Source organism: Branchiostoma belcheri, unplaced genomic scaffold, assembly GCF_001625305.1.
Source record: "Branchiostoma belcheri isolate BF01 breed outbred unplaced genomic scaffold, Haploidv18h27 scaffold247, whole genome shotgun sequence".
In the NCBI taxonomy this organism is placed as follows: domain Eukaryota; kingdom Metazoa; phylum Chordata; class Leptocardii; order Amphioxiformes; family Branchiostomatidae; genus Branchiostoma; species Branchiostoma belcheri.
The window spans coordinates 137,652-158,912 of NW_017803851.1; the positions used below are offsets into that span (position 1 = coordinate 137,652).

A 21,261-nucleotide genomic window follows, 5' to 3' on the forward strand; every position below is an offset into this window, starting at 1 on the left:
GGTCTTGATGAGACCTCGAAATGACTAGATTTTGGGCCCCTTAGCGGCTTGTTATGGTACTGCAGCAGAACGTCCGGTTTTGATATCTCGTGATCTGAACATGCTAGGGTGATGAATTTTGCATGATAGATAGCTCTTGCCCTGGGGAATAAGTGACGTAAGTTTGGACCCCCTAGCAGCTTGTTTGGGAACTGCATGGGACTTTAAGTTCAAATGTTTAAAGGAGGATAACTCAAGAACCAGTTGAGGAATCATTGTGATTTTTGGTATGTAGGCAGCCTAGATGATGCTTGACATAATGAGATGACAATTATGCAAATAAGGATATAATTTGCATTGTTAATGAGGATATTCTATAAATCTGTTGCATGCCATGATAGGACTATTCAGACTTGTGACATGTGTAATTGGACAGGAGTGGAACATGGCCATATAATATTATGTAAATTAGGGGCTAATTTGCATAATTCATAAGAAAAAGCGATAAAACTGACAAGATCCTGGTACATGCCAGCCCAGTAGAACCGGGCTTCCAGTTTCTGTCTAGTTTTATCTCGTCCGAAGTGGGCCAACCCGTCCCCTCCTTCATGGCACTGCTTGATGACACGTTTCTGCACGTCCTTCTCGCCAATGACTTGACGAGGCTGTCCTGTTTTCCCACGGCTGCCGCGATAATAGAGCACCCCATGATCCAGAAAAAAGTCCTGGGCTCTTTGGCGCAACGTCCGCTTCTGTTTTTTGGAATATCCCTCTGGATATTTTCCCTTCTGAAGGTAGATAAGGATTTGACTATACATGACAGGCAGCTCCTTCTCCCCTCTCTTAGTCCGTCAGCTAACTTTTGCAAGATGGTGGGAATATGTCACATGATTTTTTTTTATCCAATCAGGACGACGTACACTCGCCACATTTGAACTGTAGGTACTTGGTCATAGACATGCAATACCATTACATATGTACTGTTGGCTGAGTTGGTAAGTGGGTTGAGTACTGTCCACCAAACGGTCATGAGTCATGGGTTCAAATCCACGGGGTGACTTTTTTTAATTTTTAAACCCGTAATATTTTTTAACATTCAATAGCTTTTATAGCAATTATTCTCACTCAAAAATGTCACAAAGTATTATTTTTCCGACGGGACCAGGCTTCGAGATTTTTTTCTGTCCCTATTTAATTAAGACTTTTGACAATTTTAAAATCTTCCTCAGGAATGTCAATCTATTACACTTGATCTTACCAAATAAATGTGTGGTGCTAAGCAGAGAAATATTGGTCATGTCTTAAAAATGATTTAAAAAAAAAATCAATAATGAAGAATGACATAACGTTGAATTAATCACACATTCTTCTTGGAACTAAGGGACACTATTGCAACCAATCATTGGGCACAGTCACCATTATTGCGCTGTGCTGAAATACGTCACATTAGTCCAGGGAAACTTGTAAAACTCTCGATTACAACATTAAAGTATGGTTTTATCACACTAAAATGCAGTTTCAACTATATACCGGGCAGACAGAACAATTTTCAAAATGTTTGGCGGGGGGGTGCGAGATCACCGGGGGGTGCGAAAACACTAGTTTGGGGGGTGCGAAAACACTAGCTTGGGGGGTGCGAGATCGCTAGCGATTTCGCCCCGGGGGGTTCGAGATCGCTAGTGATCTCGCCCGGGGGGGTGCAAAATCAGGGGGTGCGAGATCTCCGTCACAGCGGCCGCTAGCGGGCACATGTTGCCGAGACTTGCCCGGACTTGTTGCGCCTTCCTTGCGCTCGTCGCCGCTGGAATGCCGCGAAGAACTGCCGCGAGCACGTCTGGAACGATGCTCGGTCTCTCTGGACCTTGAAGGCGCCGTAGAATGATGTCTCTCACGCTGCTTATCGTGTTTAAACCCCATGTTGGGCGCAGAAACTACACGGAGGTGTTGTTTATTCCCTCGAAAATCAAAGATTGAGACACACATGCGCAGTAAGGGGTGACCTTTCAACTTTATTGGAAGATACCAACTAGAGGCTACAATGGAGTGGTCAAGCTCACTTCACCTAGAGTCATTCTTGTCTGCCTGACAACAGAGGGAATACAGAAGACAACTCTGCCACCTCTACTACAACTGGTCGGTAAGTCTTACCTACAATCTCTGCCACCTCTACTACACCTGGCCAGTAAGTCTTACTACAAACTCTGCCACCTCTACTACAACTGGCCGGTAAGTCTTACTACAAACTCTGCCACCTTTACTACAACTGGCCGGTAAGTCTTACCTACAAACTCTGCCACCTCTACTACAACTGGCCGGTAAGTCTTACTACAAACTCTGCCACCTCTACTACAACTGGCGGGTATAAGGGTGTGTGTGTGTGTGTGTGTGTGTGTGTGTGCACGTGTGTTTCTGTGTGTGCATGTCTGTGTGTGTGTGTGTTTGTTTTTGTTTGTGTGTATGCTTGTTTTTGTGAACTTACATGAGGTCATTTGTTCATTCATTCCTTTCTGCATTTCTGTTTCAGGGCACCATCCGAGTGCCCGCCCCGTGTCAGTATGCCCACAAGCTCGCCTTCCTGGTGGGGCAGAGCATCCACACCACGCCCTTCGAAAACCTGGCGCAAACACTCTTCTTCCTGTAGGTCACAGGTCACGACCCAATGGGCAGAGGGCAGAGGTCATGAGCTTCCAATCAGGACACACCATCCATGCTCAGGCGTCTAAAAACCTGACAAAACTGTCCTTGAAACAATATTCATCCTCAAGTTTTAATCGCCTTGTTGGGAAGACTCGGGACTTATCACGGCTGGTTCTGCTAAATTTGAAGTGCCAATTTGAACTGTAACGTAGTTTTGTAAGAAGTTCTGACAATGCTCCAAAGGTAGATTGTCATTTTAACAAAATGTAAGTTTTAACTTTGGCCTAAGTCAGTGCATGCCATGTTTTATATACGCCTCGAGTCATGAAGACATTCTTAACAAGTGAGGTGAGTACTATACAGCAGGGAATCAAAAGACAGTGCTGGCAGAGCAACCTTTAATCAGCTTATAAACAAGCAGCAGATATTGTGCAATCTCAGGGTTACCCTATGCATTCCCACATCGGATTTTTCTAGTAACTATTAGATATTATCCATTTTTGGATACTTTTTTTCATCATATATTGCTTCTTACACTTTTAACAAAAGTTATACAAGGCATTAACTCAGTTTGTGCTAATATGATGTTTTTGTGAACTACAATAACATGTACTATCAGTATTATATTTTTTAGGTTGTTGGATCAAATAGAGTACCAAAATAAAGGCATTTGAATCTTAGATTTATTGTTCACTGTTTTACTAATTATCATGATATTGTTTTTATGCTTAATGTTATTAAGTCTATAAAGTTGTTCTGTAACCCTTTTATTTTTATATCTCCTGTTATTTTATTCAGCAATACTAACATGTTTTTAGAATTTAATATTATTTCAGTTTTCTATTTTGTAGTTGATGTTATGAAAGTCTCTGTACTTTTTGTTGTATTTTCAAAAGGCTTCATTTTCATCATTATTATGTTTTGTAATCTTAAGCATTTGAGTTCTGTAGCACTTGCTTAAAAAAATTAATACAAAAAAGTTTAAGAGAAATCAGCAATGTTACTTTTATTGTTGCAATTCATCTTATCCAGGTTTAACGTCATTTTTCCCTGAAACGGGGGTTAGACGTGCTAGTCTTTTTGTTTTGGAGCAATGATCATGTATTTGCGCATTCCATTTTTTATAACGCATAGCATTGTTGTTTATCTTTTAGGAGAAAAAAAAAACATTCATCATTGTTCACTAGTACTAGTGGCATTATTCTACATGTTTTTATTACTTGGCATACATTGCATCTTTTACATGAAATAAAGTTCTATTTTAAAAGTCAATGTTGCTTTGGGTTGTCTCTACATGTACATCTCCATGCAAGCTGTTCATTATATTCCCCAAAGAGGTTGAATTTTCCAGAGCTTTAGGGAGTGGTCAAAAGGTCATAAATGTCGCAATTTTAATTTTTGTGCATGTTTTTGCAGAAACAATTCAAATCCGGCAGAATCTCTGAATTTATGAAATTATTTATGAGGATTCAAACGTGTAGAAAAAGCCTGTGATGGTCTAAAAATCACAAGATTTCTGCTGGCGTTTTTTTTGCTCTTGAAACGAAAATTTAAAAATTACCATGTTCCTATGCAAAGTTGTCTGTCCCTATTTGGGTATTTTGATGCCAAGATTATTTATCACAGGAAGGGTTTCTCTAGTCAATTCCATGTGTAATTAAAAAAAAAACATCTCCAAAACCTGAAATCCTCAGCATTAAATAATGTGCGTATAGCTGGTAAGATTCCCTATAAATCCATCAATATGATCAATACGTCAATCACAGCGGTTGTCAAACTTCCATCCAATCAAATCACCGCTTCTTATTATTCTGAGAACTAAGGTCTCCGTTGATTGGTTCGCGTCATGATACCAAATAAGGGAGTCTCGCCTTGCTCAGAAGCAAAGCGGCGCGAGAGAAAGGTTGGATGGAACCGGGAAAACTCATCCATTTATAGCTGAAAAAACAGCAAAAACTAGAGGTAAAGGTAAATATTTACATCGCTACTGCTAGTTGAATGTGTTATGCAGACAGTGAACTTGCTAAGAGTAGATTTTCGGCCCCTTTAGAGCCAGAGAAGGAAAGTTTTTGGAATCGCAACTGAACCGTTTCCCCCCAAATGACATTGACATGCAAAACTGATTATTTACCGTTTTTATGACCTGATTTTTCGACAAAAACAGTCATCTGCAAGCGATGTCTTGGCGTGTACATCCTCCTCAGACTTTCTCAACGATTGTCAAGTACAATTGGAGCGATTTGTAGGTCGAATTTCGTCTCTGAAAACGTAAAAATGGGCTGGTAGCACGCTCAGTAATGTTAGTCAATTTTCTGCCTTCCAGCCTAATTAACTGCTGGCCCGACTTTCATGTGTTAGTCTACAACTTCTTGATGTTTTTCTCTGAAATTGATGACATGTTTTGATGATGCATATTGATAGGATACAATCTGACCACACTCATTTCACATATACCGTATCCATCTTAATATTAATATAATAAGCACTGGAAAATTCAGCTACCTTTAACCAGTTTGTGCATCGCACAGACATCCTTTTTAAAGACAAATTTGGTATGTACGCATTCAGCGAAGACCACTTTACAACATCACGTTAAGGCTATGCCTAATACAATAAGTGGAACAACGATTTTTCATAATATATTGAAGAAATTGACAAAATTGTGTCATTTGAAATATTCATGAAGGCATATCTGAGCACTGGAATCCCCCAAGACAATGGTCTCAACGAGAGATTGTAGTGTGACATGTCTTCTTTCCAACCATGTTTTTTGTAAGTTGGAATAATATTATCTGAGCATGCACCACTTGATTGAAAAATGGACCACAAAATTTAGAATTTTGGCATCCCCAGATGTGAAATGTGACCTCTTTGTTGTGATTTGTGAACAATATGGCTAATCAACTTGTTGACACAGCACCCACCCGGTAGGAGAGCAGACTACCTGGGCAGAACAATGGCCACTGTTCACACCTTTACCTGGCCGTGGCTGGCCTGCTAGACACGGCTTGGCTTGGTTTTGAAAAAAATATAAACATGGTCTCAACCATATGTGATGTAGAAGTTTTAAAATACACCATACATACACATGTGGTTTCCACGAAAAGTATGGTCAGACCTATTATAAAATGTGACTTTTCAAATGACATCAATGCATTTGATTATCATAAAACTAAGCAAAACATACATGTCCCCATAGGAGCCATGGTATCCCAAACTCTAACAAAAGAGTTATGCCAAGTATCAATAATAGTGCCGAATACTGAACAGAAGAGGGGATTCAAAATAGCCTGGGTGACAGACCCATAGTACACTAGACCCAAAGTTACCCTGTGTGCAGGGGTCTGGACTGATGACTGTATCAGAGTTCTGACACAGGATAATTTTGAGTCCAGTGCGTCATGGGTCTGTCACCCAGGCTAGATTCAAAATTGCTCCCTGGTCATTTTTTCACCGTGTTATTACACTGTCCATCACTTTTCATTCGAGTCTTTAATGTCTTCTTTTAAACGTATCTTATGAAAGTGACCAACCCAGCTGATTAGGGGATTTAGTGAAGGAAAATTGAGCATAGCAATTCTGCTCAGTACAAAACTGGTTTGCACAATAGGAAGTTCAGTTTCTGTAATATATCGGAAATCTGGCAACTTTGATCATCTTATGTCCTGCTACAAATATATCGGCTGCTCTATGTAAATCTATTCATCTTTCTGTGTCTGTATTATAGTCGAAATGTAGATCATGGCTACAAAACTTACAAGTTATACTAGAAATAGTTTGTAGACACGGGAAAATGTTTTGAAAGTGGAACTATTGTCAGTTCCTTATAATACACATCCTAGCTTGGTTTTCTAGGTAACAGCCTGGCCTTGTCCAGCGGCACCCCACCTGAAAAGTTTTCACACTAGGTGGAGAGGGGGCAATTATCGAACAATGAGGAAAATCTGTGAAAATTCCGGTCAAAGGAGTTAGATGCCCGCCCACCCCTGAGCACGCGGTCCCAGATTTTGTTCTTCAAACGACACTTTATTCTTTTTTCTTAGACGTTTTTGTACCCCTTTCATGTCATATAGTAGGACTTGAACGAGTCTGTTTTGTTGTCAAAATGTGTGTGTTGGCTGTTAGGCACAAGTACAGTATTTGATGAATCTGTGCCAAACATGTGGTCTTGATAGTTCTTGAAATCCAAGATGCCAAAATGGCCACTTGCAAGGCGGTGTTGTTGTTCTCAAGTTTGGCCTGTTGATCTGCATGTGACTTTCTTTGTAATTATGCAAAATTATGCACAGTATTTCTGTATTCACGAAGAAAAAAATATTTTCTCTGTGAATGTTTTTTTTTTGAACGTGCAAAAAATGGTGTTTATTTTTGAGATTTTTGTTTATTTTACCGAACTCCCAACAACTATCCACGTAGCTGAAAATTTGCGGGAGTTAAAGAAATCATTTTTGCTTGACTCTTGCTATAAATAAATATTACGTTTCACCACAAACCCTTTTAACAATTTTCCCTTTCGTTTTCCAACATCTGGACGGAATTATTCAAAGCTATTAAAGTGGTGGAATGCCGTGGTGACAGTTCACATGATTAGCATGTCAAAAAGGTCTTCCTGTCTTTTGCAAACAAGCGTGAAACGACTGGATATAAACTGAGAAAATCTGTCTCAAATATAACCAATTCATTTTTATGTATGACGTGTATGTGTGCATTGATTTTGGCCCGTTCCCAGAAAAAAAACTGCCTCCTGCAAAAGAGTCAAGTCATTGAGTGCCGCAAAACGTGGACAAGATTGGAAAATGTGATGAAAATATTGAAAGGAAAGAAAAATGACAGGACAACAACTGCTGTTCCACTGATTTTTTTTGCTGTTTTCATGATGAAGAAAAGACTTGTTGGTTGTTACACTGTGTTATGTCATTCAATTTTTGACCTAACAATTATTGTTCCTTTAAGTTTTACTCCCTAAAGTTTAGTACACTTTAAAATCCGGGCATCTTCTTTTTTTTGCTCTTCTGTGTGTGTGTTTTTTTCACGCTCTCGCATTAGATTTAGGGTCTTCCGTAAAGATTATTCGTTGTGGCCTAACTGATAAGTGTTTGATTTTTTTTTTATTCCAGTGCCGATACTTTGATTTGTAAACAGCTGTCAGGAAAAAACGGGTACAAAAGATGTCCCAGCAGCCACCTTCTGGACGAGCACGTGGGAGGGCCCGCGGGAGGGCGCGCGGTGCGGTGGAGGAACCCCCTCGCCGTCCGGGCGCAGGGGTAGCCCCCTCGGCGGCGGCACCCCCTCCTGTCGCCACAGCCCCGCCGGCCAGCGGCCGCGGTCGTCAGAGGAGATGGGTGACGGCCAGGGCTCCGGGAGGTCAGTAGAGCGTTTGTTATTATTTTTTTATCCTCCCTCATTTAAACAAACCGTCCTGCAGTTCTAGAGCAAGCTGCCAGGGGGCCAAAACTCATATGACTTCTTTTCGAGCACAAAAGCAACTTACCAACCAAAATTCATGACCCTGGCATGTCCAATATCAAAACCGCTGGAAATTAAAGGTGTCCCTATGGCCAAAGGCCACCGGAAATTTGCCTAGGACAATTCAATGTAGACTTTGGGACAGTAGAAAAAAGTCCTATTTTGCTCGCCATGCCATTCAACCTGTCTGCAATCTGCAGATAGATTTCAAAGATTGCAGAAGAAAAATTTATACAATCTGCAATTTTGCAGCAGGAAAAATTGGCACTTGGGATTTGGCGCTCTTGGTCCCAAGGACAGACAACACTTAAGCTCCGGTTCTGAAACAACAGGAGCTTCTTCACTAATTTGCATCAACCTTCTCTTGACCTGTTTATCTTTTGTTTCCTTTTGAACTTCTAAAAATTTGTCTTCACTAATTTGCATATCAATCAATAGTTCATGCTTATAAACTTGCAAGATTGTAGTATTCAGGCTTGTGTATTTGCAGAAAGTATTTCCAAATTGCAGAACAAAAGTTTGACTCTTCTGCAATATTGCAGAGCACTGAAAAAAAGTATTTCGACCACTGCATTGTTAGGTACACGAATCGGCATTCAACTCCTTTCGATAAGCAAGTACACTGTGCTAGCAAATCAGTCCACCCATACTAGTAATTTGATGCATTATTACAGGACAGTGTATTTGATAAAAGAAGTCCTTGTACAATCCAAGGCCACCTGAGGACAGTTGAAACCTCTTTTGGGGAAAAATCTGTGACAGTCTACCTAGGGAAAAAAGTTAATTTCGGGGTCTGTTAATAGTCTTCACTCCCATTTAAAAACTCACTACCAAGATCACAAAACCCACTCATTTAGTCATTATGCAGAATGTGGCACTATTTTTAATTTATAAAACTGCTTTCAGAGAACAAGTCAAACCTCATATCAGGAAATAAAAGTAGTACCTTGTAACTTTTACATTCTTTGATACCTTACAGTCGTCGAGCACATTTTTTGCAGTATTGTATAATTATTGCCAACTTTTCTTTCTTGTGACGCCTTGCCAGGAATGCTTGGGATGGAACCTTATAACATTTCTATCTCATGTCCGCTAGCCTAGCCACTCAGCCATTCAATAACAAAACTGAACTTGATATATATTGTGGTGGGGTCGTGTGGCTCAGCAGTAGAGTACTGGACACGGAACCAAGAGGTCCCAGGTTCGAGTCTTGACATGCCACCGATCTTGTGCCATTGGGAAAGGCACTTTACACGACTTCCCCACTTACCTCAAGTGAAAATGAGTGTTAACTGTCCTGTATTTGTTTCTATGTGCGAGACACGACACCAGCAACAGCTACCTGTGTCCACGTGTACTGCAATTATTTATTTAAGTACTGTGTACCGGTTCGCTCGACTCAGTTTCGGACTTGTAAAAACGTTTAGGTTCAAGTCCAAAAAAAACTGAATGGCGGGAACCAGTTCCGGACTTGGATGGAAAAAAAAGCATGTCACATACCCCTTTTCTTTCCAAACCACTTAAAACCATCCATCGATCCTAAAATCTGTGCTGCAAAATGAAGAAAATATTGCCATGGGGAATTGTCAAGTGTTGACCTCCATGTAACGATGATGTTATGTGGCCACAGTTTCACCCAGACAACATTGCAAGGTTGCCAATATTCTATTTTGTATATGCCATGGGTTTAGGTCCGGACAAGTCCGGACCTGAACCTAAACCTCTGGACTTGAAACCAGACCTGAACCTAAACCTCTGGACTTGAATCCGAACCTGAACTTAAAGGTGGGCTTAGGCACACAGCACTAATTGCAATATCAATAAATCAAGTCAAATATTATATTTCGCAGCTCCCCCAACCTCCCAGCTCGAGGCCCTGTCTCTCGGAGAGAAGGGAGCGGGCGCAGCACCCGCCGCCCAGCCGTTCGGACGGCGCAGGAGGGGTGACGTAGTCATCGAGGAACCCCACACTCGCCCTGCCCACGTCCAGGACAAAAAAGGTGTGTAGCTGGTTTTTCATGTCAGTTTTCTAGGCTATACGTTCTTTGTCATTTTGTTTATGTCTATGTAAGTTGTTCTATTTCGTCTGATTTCTTCAACAACATGTAGAATAGATATGAACAGGAAATCATAGATTTGAAACTTCTGGTGTGTAGGTATGGTTTGTGTTGATGTCATCTGGCTATCAAAATATCCTTCTGACAAATGGCCCTCCCCTTCTTACAAAATGACTAAACTGTTAGGTTACATGCACCCGAACTAATAGTAACTAATATTCCCAAGGTTTGTCGTAAATAGCATAAAAATTGGTGTTCAGTGTTTTTGCCAAGTGCACAGAACTGGAGCCAGCCACGGATTCGAACCCAGAACCCTCAAATTCTGTGTCAACAACCTTTCTCCCCTCCCCACAGGCTCCACAGGCCACCCTGTCCCCTTGGTGACTAACTTCTTCCGCGTGATATAGATAAAGCATACAACATCATAAACCTTTCTTACTGAGAAGTAAAACAATTCCCTTACTGCAAGTAAAAATGTGATTTATTTCTTCATTTTGGGCAAGTGGAAAGTTGGTTTGGGCAAGTGGAAATGGCCATGTACTTGCTGGATAGGGCAGGTGGATTTTTGAAAACTTGTCCAACCCCGAACAACCCTTCTCACCCTCCCCACAGGCTCCACGGGCCACCCCGTCCCCTTGGTGACCAACTTCTTCCGTGTGAGTTCGACCCCCTCCTGGGCGCTTTACCAGTACAACGTGAGCTTTGCGCCGGAGATTGACTACCGAGGCGTGCGGATCTCCATGGTGAAGGAACACATCGAGCTGATCGGGGAGACGTACGCCTTCGACGGGATGATCCTCTTCCTGCCCAAACGCCTGGAGCAGAGGGTCGGTTTCCTTTATCTCAGCTTTGTGACAGTAAAGAGGACAATGCACTTCTAGTACACGGACCAGTGCAGGTTAGGTAAAGATAGACATCAGAAATACAATTCTACCTGCACAATTTGGAGCAGAGGGTCCGTTTCCTTTATCTCAGCTTTCATACAATATAGACAGAAGCAACACATACACTTTAAACCCAGTACATTACAAGTGCAGGTTAGGTACAGGTAGCCTGTGTTGACACAATCTCTGGGCCGGGACTTAATGACCCCCACCCCAAGGGGGGCTGCAACCTTCGGGCGGACGGTCTCCAGGAGCGCGGTTAAGTCAGGCTAAGGTACAGGTAGACACCAGAAATACAATTCTACCTGCACTTACATACATATGTTGGTAGCATATCCAGTCTTGTATATTCAGTATGAGGTAACGAAATGCATAAACCATCTGACATGTTCTGTTCTATTATATTGGTCTTACTGAACCACACCAATTAATAATTCTTTAATTGATACTTGTATCCTTCCATAGAAGCCTGTGCCTCTTTAAGAGGCGTAACCTAATGTAAAAGCCGTTTCAATTTGTTGATTTCTAACCTTTTATAGAATCGGTTGGAAGAAATTTCTATTGCCAATTTTGTAACTAGCAGTTTTGATAAAATTGGTGGAATGACATTTGAATCCTTCCACAGGGGACTATTTTTTTCCAAGCAACACAATGACAGTGTTTTCAACCTCTATTTGAAGCTGTAGCAAGAGCTTCTATTTTACCAGTCTTGTTACACAGTTTGAGTAAATCTGGTTGATTGATTGATTGATTGATTGATGGATGGATTGATTGACATTTGTATACACAGGAGACGGTGCTGTTTTCCGAGCGACGCAACGACGGCGCCAACATCAAGATCACGATCACGCTGACCAACGAGCTTCCGCCGACCTCGCCGACGTGCATCCAGCTGTACAACATCCTGTTCCGCAAGGCTCTGCACGAGATCGGCATGCAGCAGATCGGGCGCAACAACTACAACCCCGACATGGCCGCATACGTGCCGCAGCACAAGTAAGGCTTCACAACATATCTATTGTTGTTCAGATACCTCCTGCATACGTAGGTTAGTGCAGGTAGATTTGGAGGTGTGGAAGTATTTTTTTCCAACCCTGACATGGCCACATACGTGCTGCAGCTTCACAAGCTGTTGTTAGACCACCCCAAGGGAGAGAACAATATGTATATTGTCTAAAGTTAAAAATTTTGTTCCAAAACGAAAATGTTCTCACAAACAATTTTCGAAGATTTTATGTTCATCTTCAGCCTGGCCATTCTCTGATATCATCAGCCATCTTTTCCATTGCCAGGGCACCTATTCTCAAAAAGGAAATTCACTTGATTGATTGATTGAATTATTGATCGGTCAGTTGATTGATTGATTGATTGATTGATTGATTGTTCAGACTGGAGGTGTGGCCGGGGTTCGTGACCTCCATCCTGCAGTACGAGGCCAACGTGATGTTGATGGCGGACGTCTCCCACAAGATCCTGCGCACCGACACCGTGCTGGACTTCCTGTACGACCTGTACAACAAGACGCAGCACAGCTTCCACGAGAACGCAACCAAGAAGCTCGTGGGAGAGATCGTGCTCACAAGGTCGGTTTCTTTCTTCATGTAGAATCTCCTTTATTGTTCCGTTTCTTATCATTATCTTAATCTTATCTTAGGCCACACCAATTTAATTTGTTGGTTCTCGGATTTGCCTCTTCGTTTTTTTCTGATTTGCAAAAAAAAAAATTGATTCTGGTCCTGAATCAACTGAAAACTGCTCATATTTTGCCTCCAACAGTTGAGGAAAGTCCTTTTCTTCCTAGTTGTTACAGTTTTCCCATCTATCATTGCAGTGGTTTGATTAAAAGTTCAAAATTCAATGTTTAAATTTTAACCCAGCCTTTTGTGTTGACTTCATGGCTCATTCCGTAGCATTTAAGCCTATAATGGGATGCCTAGACCTGTTTTTATTTTATTTTTTTCGCCCTGTCGCTTCATATTTTTTCTGAAAAAATCCGAGAACCAACAAATTAAATTGGTGTGGCCTTAAGATACATTTGAAGTCTCTTCCCCAGGATTTTTGTAGCTTCGCCATACCACGTAGTGATATGTAGAAGCTACATTGTATTTAATGGCTTTACCACTGGTAAAGCCATTATTGTATTTACTCATGTTTCTCCTCCTCCAGCCATTTTTTAAAAAAATGAATTCAATTCCTTCATTTATGGACCAAATGATCTGAAACTTGGTATGAAAGTTAAGTGGGCAAATTCCAAAGTGCTTTTTTTTTCATTTTTTTTATACGTGCTTTTAAAATGGTTTTATTGAGGTTTTTATTGATTAGCCAAAAGGCATGAAGTATTTCTCTATGCAAGGCTGTGATTGGCTGATTGCCCTAATTGGTTCATAGCATTGACATAATAGGTATATGGATGAAAGACATTTTTTTTCCTCATGTTTGTACTTCTTAACCTGCCATTTCGTTAAATGGATTCAACTTTTGGGGTTGGAATGACCTGAAGTTAACGATCTCCAAGCAGATACGGGATAGTGTTGTTTCTCTTTTTTTTGATACATGCTTTGAAAGGTTTTACTGAGTTTTTTTTTTCCATTGCTATTGTTAAAGAATAGGCTTCAGTAGGGCATAATGTCATCAGTGTGGTATGCCAGGTATGCAGAGCAACAGCCAATAGGCATGCAGCTTTTATCAGAAGGTTGTGTTCTCATTGCTGATTGGCTGATTGATGATTAGATCATTGCTAAGCTGAACACCTGGCACATGTTGATAATAAGACATGCCATCAAGTCTTTTTAGCAGGCACATCGAAATTTCCTGCTCCAGCATTGGAATATGGGGGGTGTGAGACATTAAATGTTTTTGTAAATGTTGAAAATCAAACGTTTGCGAATCTTTACCAATAATGTAAGGGATGTTAGAGCTGTCCAACCACTGTATTGGTTCTCCTCAATGTTTTCCTTATTACCCTATCATTTCATTAAATGCATTCAACTTCTACGGCCAAATGACCCAATTTTCAATTTCCAAGCAGATACAGGGTGGGGTGGGTATGTAATCTTTACTAGATACAGTTTGTCATGGATCCTGTCAAAAGTGCGAAAATTTGAACTAATGACGGGATGATCCTTGATAGCACTGTATGGGGGTTTCGAGAACACTTTTACTGAAAAGCATTGTTTGGGAGTTTTGAGCACTACATGGGCGTTTTGAAAATACCTAATACTGAAAAACACAACATGGGGGCTTTGTGAATACTTGCTACTGAATAGCATTGTATGGGGGTTTTGAAAACATTTTATCGAAAAGCATGTGCACTGTATGGGGGGGTCCAGAATATTTTACCGTACTCTACTGTACGGGTATTGGGGACTACATGGGGGTATTGAAACACTTAATGGAAAGGGTTGTTTATGGAACAGTCCATTTTGGAACGGGGAAGAAGATGGAGAGAAAAAATGTATTTGGCTGCCAACCAAATGCCTACCTAATGTGGTAAAGCCATTTACTATATTTGCTCCCGAGCAAATGTCTGCCTTTCTAGTTACTCATGTTTCTCCTCCTCCTGCCATATCTTTAAATGGATTCAATTCCTTCATTTTTGGGCCAAATGATCTTAAACTTGGTATGAGAAAAGAGTGGGCAAATACCCAAATGCTTTTTTTTCATATTTTTGATACATGCTTTTAAAGTTGTTTTATTTCGGATTTTTGGCTATTTACATAGGAAGAAGTAGCAGGGCATGTGTTGCCATATTTGGTGTGGGTTACCATATTTGGCATCCACCTGGTGTTGCCATATTTGGTGTTACCATATTTGGGCAGCCATCTGGTATGCAGGTGTGCCCAGTGATTGCAGTTGTGGTTGCTGATTGGTTGGGAGTTAATTGAATTATCTGCACCTGGTGTCACATACTAATAATAGAAACAGTTTGCTTTTACAAGTATTGGCCAGGAAAAAGAAGTGCCTTGAGTTGTAAATCGGTGGAAACATGTCACATAACCTTCAGTTTTACATACCTTGCTATTTTTTTAGGTGGGGGATTGAAACTTAGTATTTTAACCAGATTAGCTGCAGATAGTGTTTTTGTCAGGCAGAGATTATTATTATGGGGGTCCTCCGTAAACGTTTCGCATAATATCTGACACAGTTTTTACATAGCTGCAATCATACATGTACATGGGCACTATATGTTTAACTTAACATATCCGTGTATAATTCTTCCAAGTAGTTTGGAATACAATTTTGAACATGGGTGAGAATTTTGTGTGCAATTGTATGTTATTATATGTTATGGTACAATCTCCAAGCAGATGCAGGGTGGCATGGGTATGTAATCTTTAAGCAGATACAGTTTGTCATGGATCCTGTCAAATGTGCGAAAATTTGTACCGATGACGGGGTGATCCTTGATAGCACTGTATGGGAGTTTTGAGAACACTTTTACTGAAAAGCACCGTATGGGGGTTTTGAGCACCACATGGGGGTTTTGAAAACTCATATTCATAATACTGAAAAACACAACATGAGGGCTTTGTGAATACACTTACTGAATAACATTGTATGGGGGGTTCAAGAACATTTTACCGAAAAGCACTGTATGGGATTTTGAGCACTACATGGAGGTTTTGAAAACACCTAATACAGAAAAATACAGCGTTGGGGCTTTTTGAATACTTGTTACTGAATAGCACTGTATGGTGGGGGGGGGGGGGTCGAGAACATACTAGTATTACTGAAAAGCACTGTATGGGGGTTTCGAGAATACTTGACTAAAAAGTACTGTAAAGTTATTGGGGACTACATGGGGGTATTGAAACGATTCATATTGCTATAACAAGGAAAATGTTGATATATATCAGTCCATTTTGGAACGAGGAAGGAGCTGGACAGAAATACTATACTTGCTCCCGAGCAAATGTCTGCCTTTCTAGTTGCATCATGATTTTCTTGTGCGCTAGTTGCTCCTTGACTCAGGTAGTGCACAGCGCAACCTGAAAGTATGTACCACTGAACTCAAAGGTTCTCTCTGCTGGTGCCTACAATTGATCTACCTTGCTATTTCTGAAAACTCTATGGGCCATCACAAGTTTGCATAAGTGACTTCATCACAATAGATAGGATGTAAGCGCCAACTTGCCAATTCGTATTTGCCGCCTTTAGTTAATTCATTATAATGAATAGGAGCTAGTTTCCCGCCAATTCCCTACCCCCCTAACACTAAAAAAGAGAACCCCATCTGGGCTGGGGGAGCAGTCTGAAAGAAAGGACAGTGCAAAAGGCACAGAAAGGACGGTGCATAAGGCACAAACAGACAGCCTGGACTGCTAGGATTTATGAGGAGAACTTTAGGCCTGGAAAGTGGTTTCCAGGAAATTTAGGCTTGGAGGAATCCAAGAATCAAGAGGCCTGAGCCTGTTCGGCTTCAGGAAATTGGGCTTGAAGATAGACTTCAAGACATCTGAGGACTGCCAAGACTAGGAGACCAAATTAGTCTTTTACGCCAAGAGCTCACCTTGGAGGACATAAGGAAGAATCAAACTCGTGAGGATCCATTCAAGAACAAGGATTACCAACAAGGACTGATACTATTGAACTCCGTTCAGAGATGAAAGGATAGAACCAGAACTTTACGTCAGACATTAGTACGGCGGCTCTTGTACTACTAACAACACAACGTAGATTTATTTATTTATTTATTCAAGCTTTGCCACAAGTGGAAGGGAAGGGAGAAACAGGTGGAGACCACCTTTACAGGCTCCCTCCCCAAAGACATAATGACATTGCAATCAATCTTAGTTAAAACTAATTAAACATATTGCACAACATCGTAAGTAGACAATAATAACAATATATATAATTGCACAATTTCATAATAGCTAGATCTCTGCACATGTACATCCGGCCGTGGAGGTGCCCCATGTCTACCGTGGCCTTATTGCCAGACATGTGGCACACCGACAAGCAGACGTCCACGTGCAGAGATTGTCAGTAACAAAATGATCATTAAATCTCTTGGTCAGCGATTTGACAAGACCCCGTTTGAATGTTAAAAGCTCGGACTGCCCCGAAGCGACAGCCCCCATGTCCCGGACTCTGACTTCCAGTCTGTTCCACTCAGCCACCAAGCGAGGGATGTAGGAAGTAGCAAATGTTGATGTTTTGCAGCGAACTGGCATTAGCATATGTGACCTACTACCTCTTGTTGGCCGTGATGAAAATGAAACATAATTGTGCATGTCTAAATCGTACACATTAGCCGTGGACTTAACATACAACATGATGTCAGCGATCTCTCTCCTATATGAAAGAGGTAACAGGTTGAGGTGAGCTAGTCTAGCCTTGTAGTCAAGTTCACAAGCGTCGGCATTTGCACCTATAATGAACTTGGTTGCCCGCCTCTGCACGCCCTCCAACAAGGACATCAGATTGCGAGACAGAGGTGACCATATTTGGCAACAATATTCAAGTAAAGATCTAGCCAATGATACATACAAGGATTTGCGTACCACAAGGCTGGACTCATAACCAACAGTGCGTCTGATGAATCCAACCATTGAATTGGCTCTAGCAACTGTTTTCACAATGTGACTGTTCCAAAGCAGATCAGTTTGAATCTTCTATACGTGCAAGTAAGTGGCTGTGTCTCGATCAGTGTGGAGAATCCGAGGTGAGTTCGGTAAAGCTTCTTTCCTAGCCCTTGGCAGAGCGTCGGCACAAGGTCGACGCGACTACATAGGAAAATAGATAAATGCTTTTGTTTCGTACAGAGTCACTGAATAAAGAAGTAGTAGATAAATAAAGGCTTGAACGTTTTTTTTCTACCAGGTACAACAACAAGACGTACCGTATTGACGACATTGACTGGGAACAGAACCCTCAGAACAAGTTTAAGATGTTTGACGGTACCGAGATGTCTTACGTGGAGTACTACGCCAAGCAGTACAACAAGACGGTCAGAGACATGGACCAGCCTCTGCTTGTCAGCCGTCCCAAGAAGAAGGTATTAAAGCATCTTCTTCTTCTTCTTATCCAGGTTTAACGTCCTTTTTCCGCGAAACGGTGGTTAGTCGTGCTTGCACCAAAGTGCAAGTCTTTTTTTTTGACCAAGATTCTTTTACGGCTGGATGCCCTTCCTAACGCCAACCCAAAACCTAGCAGGATCCCTCTAACTGAGGGGGAAAATGTGTGTAAAGTGCTTTTCCCTAGGGCACAACGTCTGGGTGCATGTCTGGACATGTCTGGGTACAGCCCTGGGGATTGAACCTGGCTCCCCTTGCTTGACAGTCGGATGTTCTACCACTACACATCACAGACACCATCATCAGGGCCCAAAACACATTTTTGGGGAGGAGGAGGTTCACAATTACGATGATAACGTTCCCTGTTTGTGCAAGATGTTCTGATCAGACATGTTTTGTGTATGCTTCGGGGGTCTTCATGATTTAAAAAGAAACTGTGATGAACCGGAAATCTACAGCCAACCTCAACAAGAAACAGCAAATGGCAGTGTAGTCGGCAACAGAAAAATAGTTTTGCATGTCGGTTTGCCTTAATTAAGTTAATGAATTATTTGTTGTTTGTTGTGTTTCCAGGTGCAGAAGGGAGGCAAGCCTATGGAGGGTCCGCTGTACCTCCTGCCGGAACTCTGCACCCTCACAGGTCTGGTGTAAATGTTTTCCTGTACTTAACTCTAGTCTGATTGTAATGTGTGGACTGTGTGTGTTTGGATTTGAACCCTTGACCATAAGTTCCAGAAGTTTGAATGCTGACCATAATGTTGTATCTGTGTTTGCGTGTTCGAACCCAGGACCGTGTTTTCTTTGACCTTAACTGTAGTAGACTGGTTTTATTGTGCATTTCATAAACAACAACAGGTCCAATGGCAGCCCTTGGGCTGAATTGACAGACTCGTTTACAAAAAGACAGACTATGTCACATTGATTCACTTTAAGATATCTAAAATCATTAAAATCATTAAGATCAAGAGTCATATTACGATAAAAAATAAGTCGACGGAGATCACTGGGAGTCTTCCCACAAGCACCATATATCGAAAAGTCATCAACAACTATATCGTAAACTCTGAGTTAGTCGTAAATATATATATTAAAATACACATAGTCTTATCTATTAGAAAATACAAGGGCTTTACAACAGGAAAGATCTTACAAATTACAAATACGACCTAATTAATTCAGCAAAGTCAAATAGACGGGGCTCTTATTAGGGTCATTACGACAATAAATCGTTCATCATCCTTGTCATATAAGGAATGGCGCTATTTCTAAAGCGGTCAGTTCTACAGAGTTGTAAGTTCAGCTTGTTCGAAGAACGGGTCTGGCGACTGCTGATGTTCTCTCTAATGGGTGGGAGGAAGTGTCGGTACAGTTTGGAGGTCAGTAAGGACTTGGCAAACTGCAGTGTAAGGTCAGATCGACGCGTGTGAAGAGAAGGCAGGCCGAGGAGGGTGCACGCTTCAGTATAACCAGTGTATTCAGTTCCCAATATGATTCGGACAGCCCTTCGCTGGATTTTCTCAATTCTCCGACTCAGAGCACTTGTCAAGCCAGGGTACCAGACTGGAGCCGCGTACTCGGTGATCGGACGAACATAGCATGTGTAGACTGTTACAAGATCCTCCTTTGAAACATGGAAGTGTTTCAGTCGTCTGAGCAAGTACATCCGTTGACTAGCCCTGTTGCATATGTGCTCGACGTGGGCGTCCCATTTAAGGTTTGCCTGGAGGAAAACCCCGAGAATCCTCATTACTTCTACTTGTTTCAGTTCGATGTTGTTGAGTTGGAGAGAAGGGAGAAGACGGGCAGCTTTGCTAAACTGTATGTGCAAAACCTTACATTTCCCGGGATGTAAGACCATACATTGTTCGTGGGACCATTTGTCGAGATCTGTCAAGTCTTGCTGTAAGGTTGAAGTTGGGATGGAGGGATTACGTATGTCAAGCAAGTTCAAGTCATCTACAAATTTCCATCTCTTAGATGATGCTTGCCGGGATGCGCTATTAATGTACGCAATAAAGATCAAGGGCCCGAGAATGGTTCCCTGTGGAAGACCACAGGTTACCGTAGCATTGTCCGAAAGCACCCCGTGATATCGCACGACTTGTGTTCTATTAGTCAGGAAGTCCGATATCCACCGGCTATGTAGCATGTCCGTGGAGGCTTAGCTTGTAGGCTGAGCTTCGAACGCTTGACTGTTAGTGTGAAGGCCCGAGGTTCGAACCCAGTACCTCGTGGATGCTGACATTCATGTTGTGTTTTTGTTTGGATGCTAACTATGAAGTAGCATGTGTGTGTAAGCCAAGCTTGTAGGTTTAGATTTGAACCCCTGACCGTTAGTGTGAAGGCCTGGTATTCGAACCCAGGAACTTGTGGATGCTGATGTTGGTGTTGTGTTTGTGTTCAGGCCTGACGGATGAGGGTCGTGCGGACTACCATGTGATGAAGGACATCGCCATCCACACCCGCCTCACGCCAGACAAGAGGAACGACACTCTGCAGACCTTTATCAACACCCTCAACAAGTGGGTACAGTCTCAGTTCACAAAACACAGGAATTCCAGTATAACAGAGAAATTCTGGTTAATATGTATTTTCCCTTAAAAAGAGTATTGTAAATACCTGGGAATTCCCATACCTGTAATTTGAATAATTGTGCATGTATTGTGATAATATGATAACTGTGAGTATATTATGATGATAAGGTAATGATAATTATAACTGTATGTATATTGTGATGATATGAACTGTGTGTATATTGTGTGATGATATTTGCACTGCACTAGGTCTCACTGCTGCAGAATCATGACGCCACAAAAACGTTGGATATACAAACCCACTGGTTATTGAATAAAGAACCTTCTTGTAAAATCTATCGCCAACTTAATGGAATGATTCACAAAAAATAACACAAAATTTTTCTTTCATCAGGAACGAGAAGGTCCAGAAGGACATGAAGGGCTGGGGTCTGTCGTACGACAAGACTCTGCTGAAGCTGGAGGGACGTGTCATGCCGCCGGAGAAGATCTGGCAGCGCAGTGGATCTGTGAGTACTCCTTTACTTCTACGTCTATATAATACTAGATAAAGCCCCCAGTAAGATGCTACAACTACAAGCCAGAAGACACAACAAACAGCCAGGAAAATGGTGATAACTAGACAAAACTTGGCCTGATTTTTATTTTTGCGTGTTGTTTTCCAGTAAAACTACAAGGCACCATGACC

The 21,261-nt window shown here is 41.6% G+C and overlaps 1 protein-coding gene across 3 annotated transcripts in view; it reads left to right on the forward strand.

The window, feature by feature from the left end:
* LOC109471309 (piwi-like protein 1) overlaps window positions 1-21,261 on the forward strand; it is a 58,497-nt gene that overhangs the window by 11,701 nt on the left and 25,535 nt on the right. For all 3 annotated transcript variants that reach the window (XM_019770601.1, XM_019770600.1, XM_019770602.1), the window contains exons 2-10: window positions 7,734-7,980; window positions 9,933-10,082; window positions 10,752-10,966; window positions 11,814-12,019; window positions 12,412-12,606; window positions 17,846-18,020; window positions 18,613-18,679; window positions 20,444-20,561; window positions 20,968-21,082. In XM_019770601.1, the coding sequence (XP_019626160.1) occupies window positions 7,785-7,980; window positions 9,933-10,082; window positions 10,752-10,966; window positions 11,814-12,019; window positions 12,412-12,606; window positions 17,846-18,020; window positions 18,613-18,679; window positions 20,444-20,561; window positions 20,968-21,082 (1,437 nt within the window). In that variant the 5' untranslated portion in view covers window positions 7,734-7,784. The remainder of the gene's footprint in view (window positions 1-7,733; window positions 7,981-9,932; window positions 10,083-10,751; window positions 10,967-11,813; window positions 12,020-12,411; window positions 12,607-17,845; window positions 18,021-18,612; window positions 18,680-20,443; window positions 20,562-20,967; window positions 21,083-21,261) is intronic.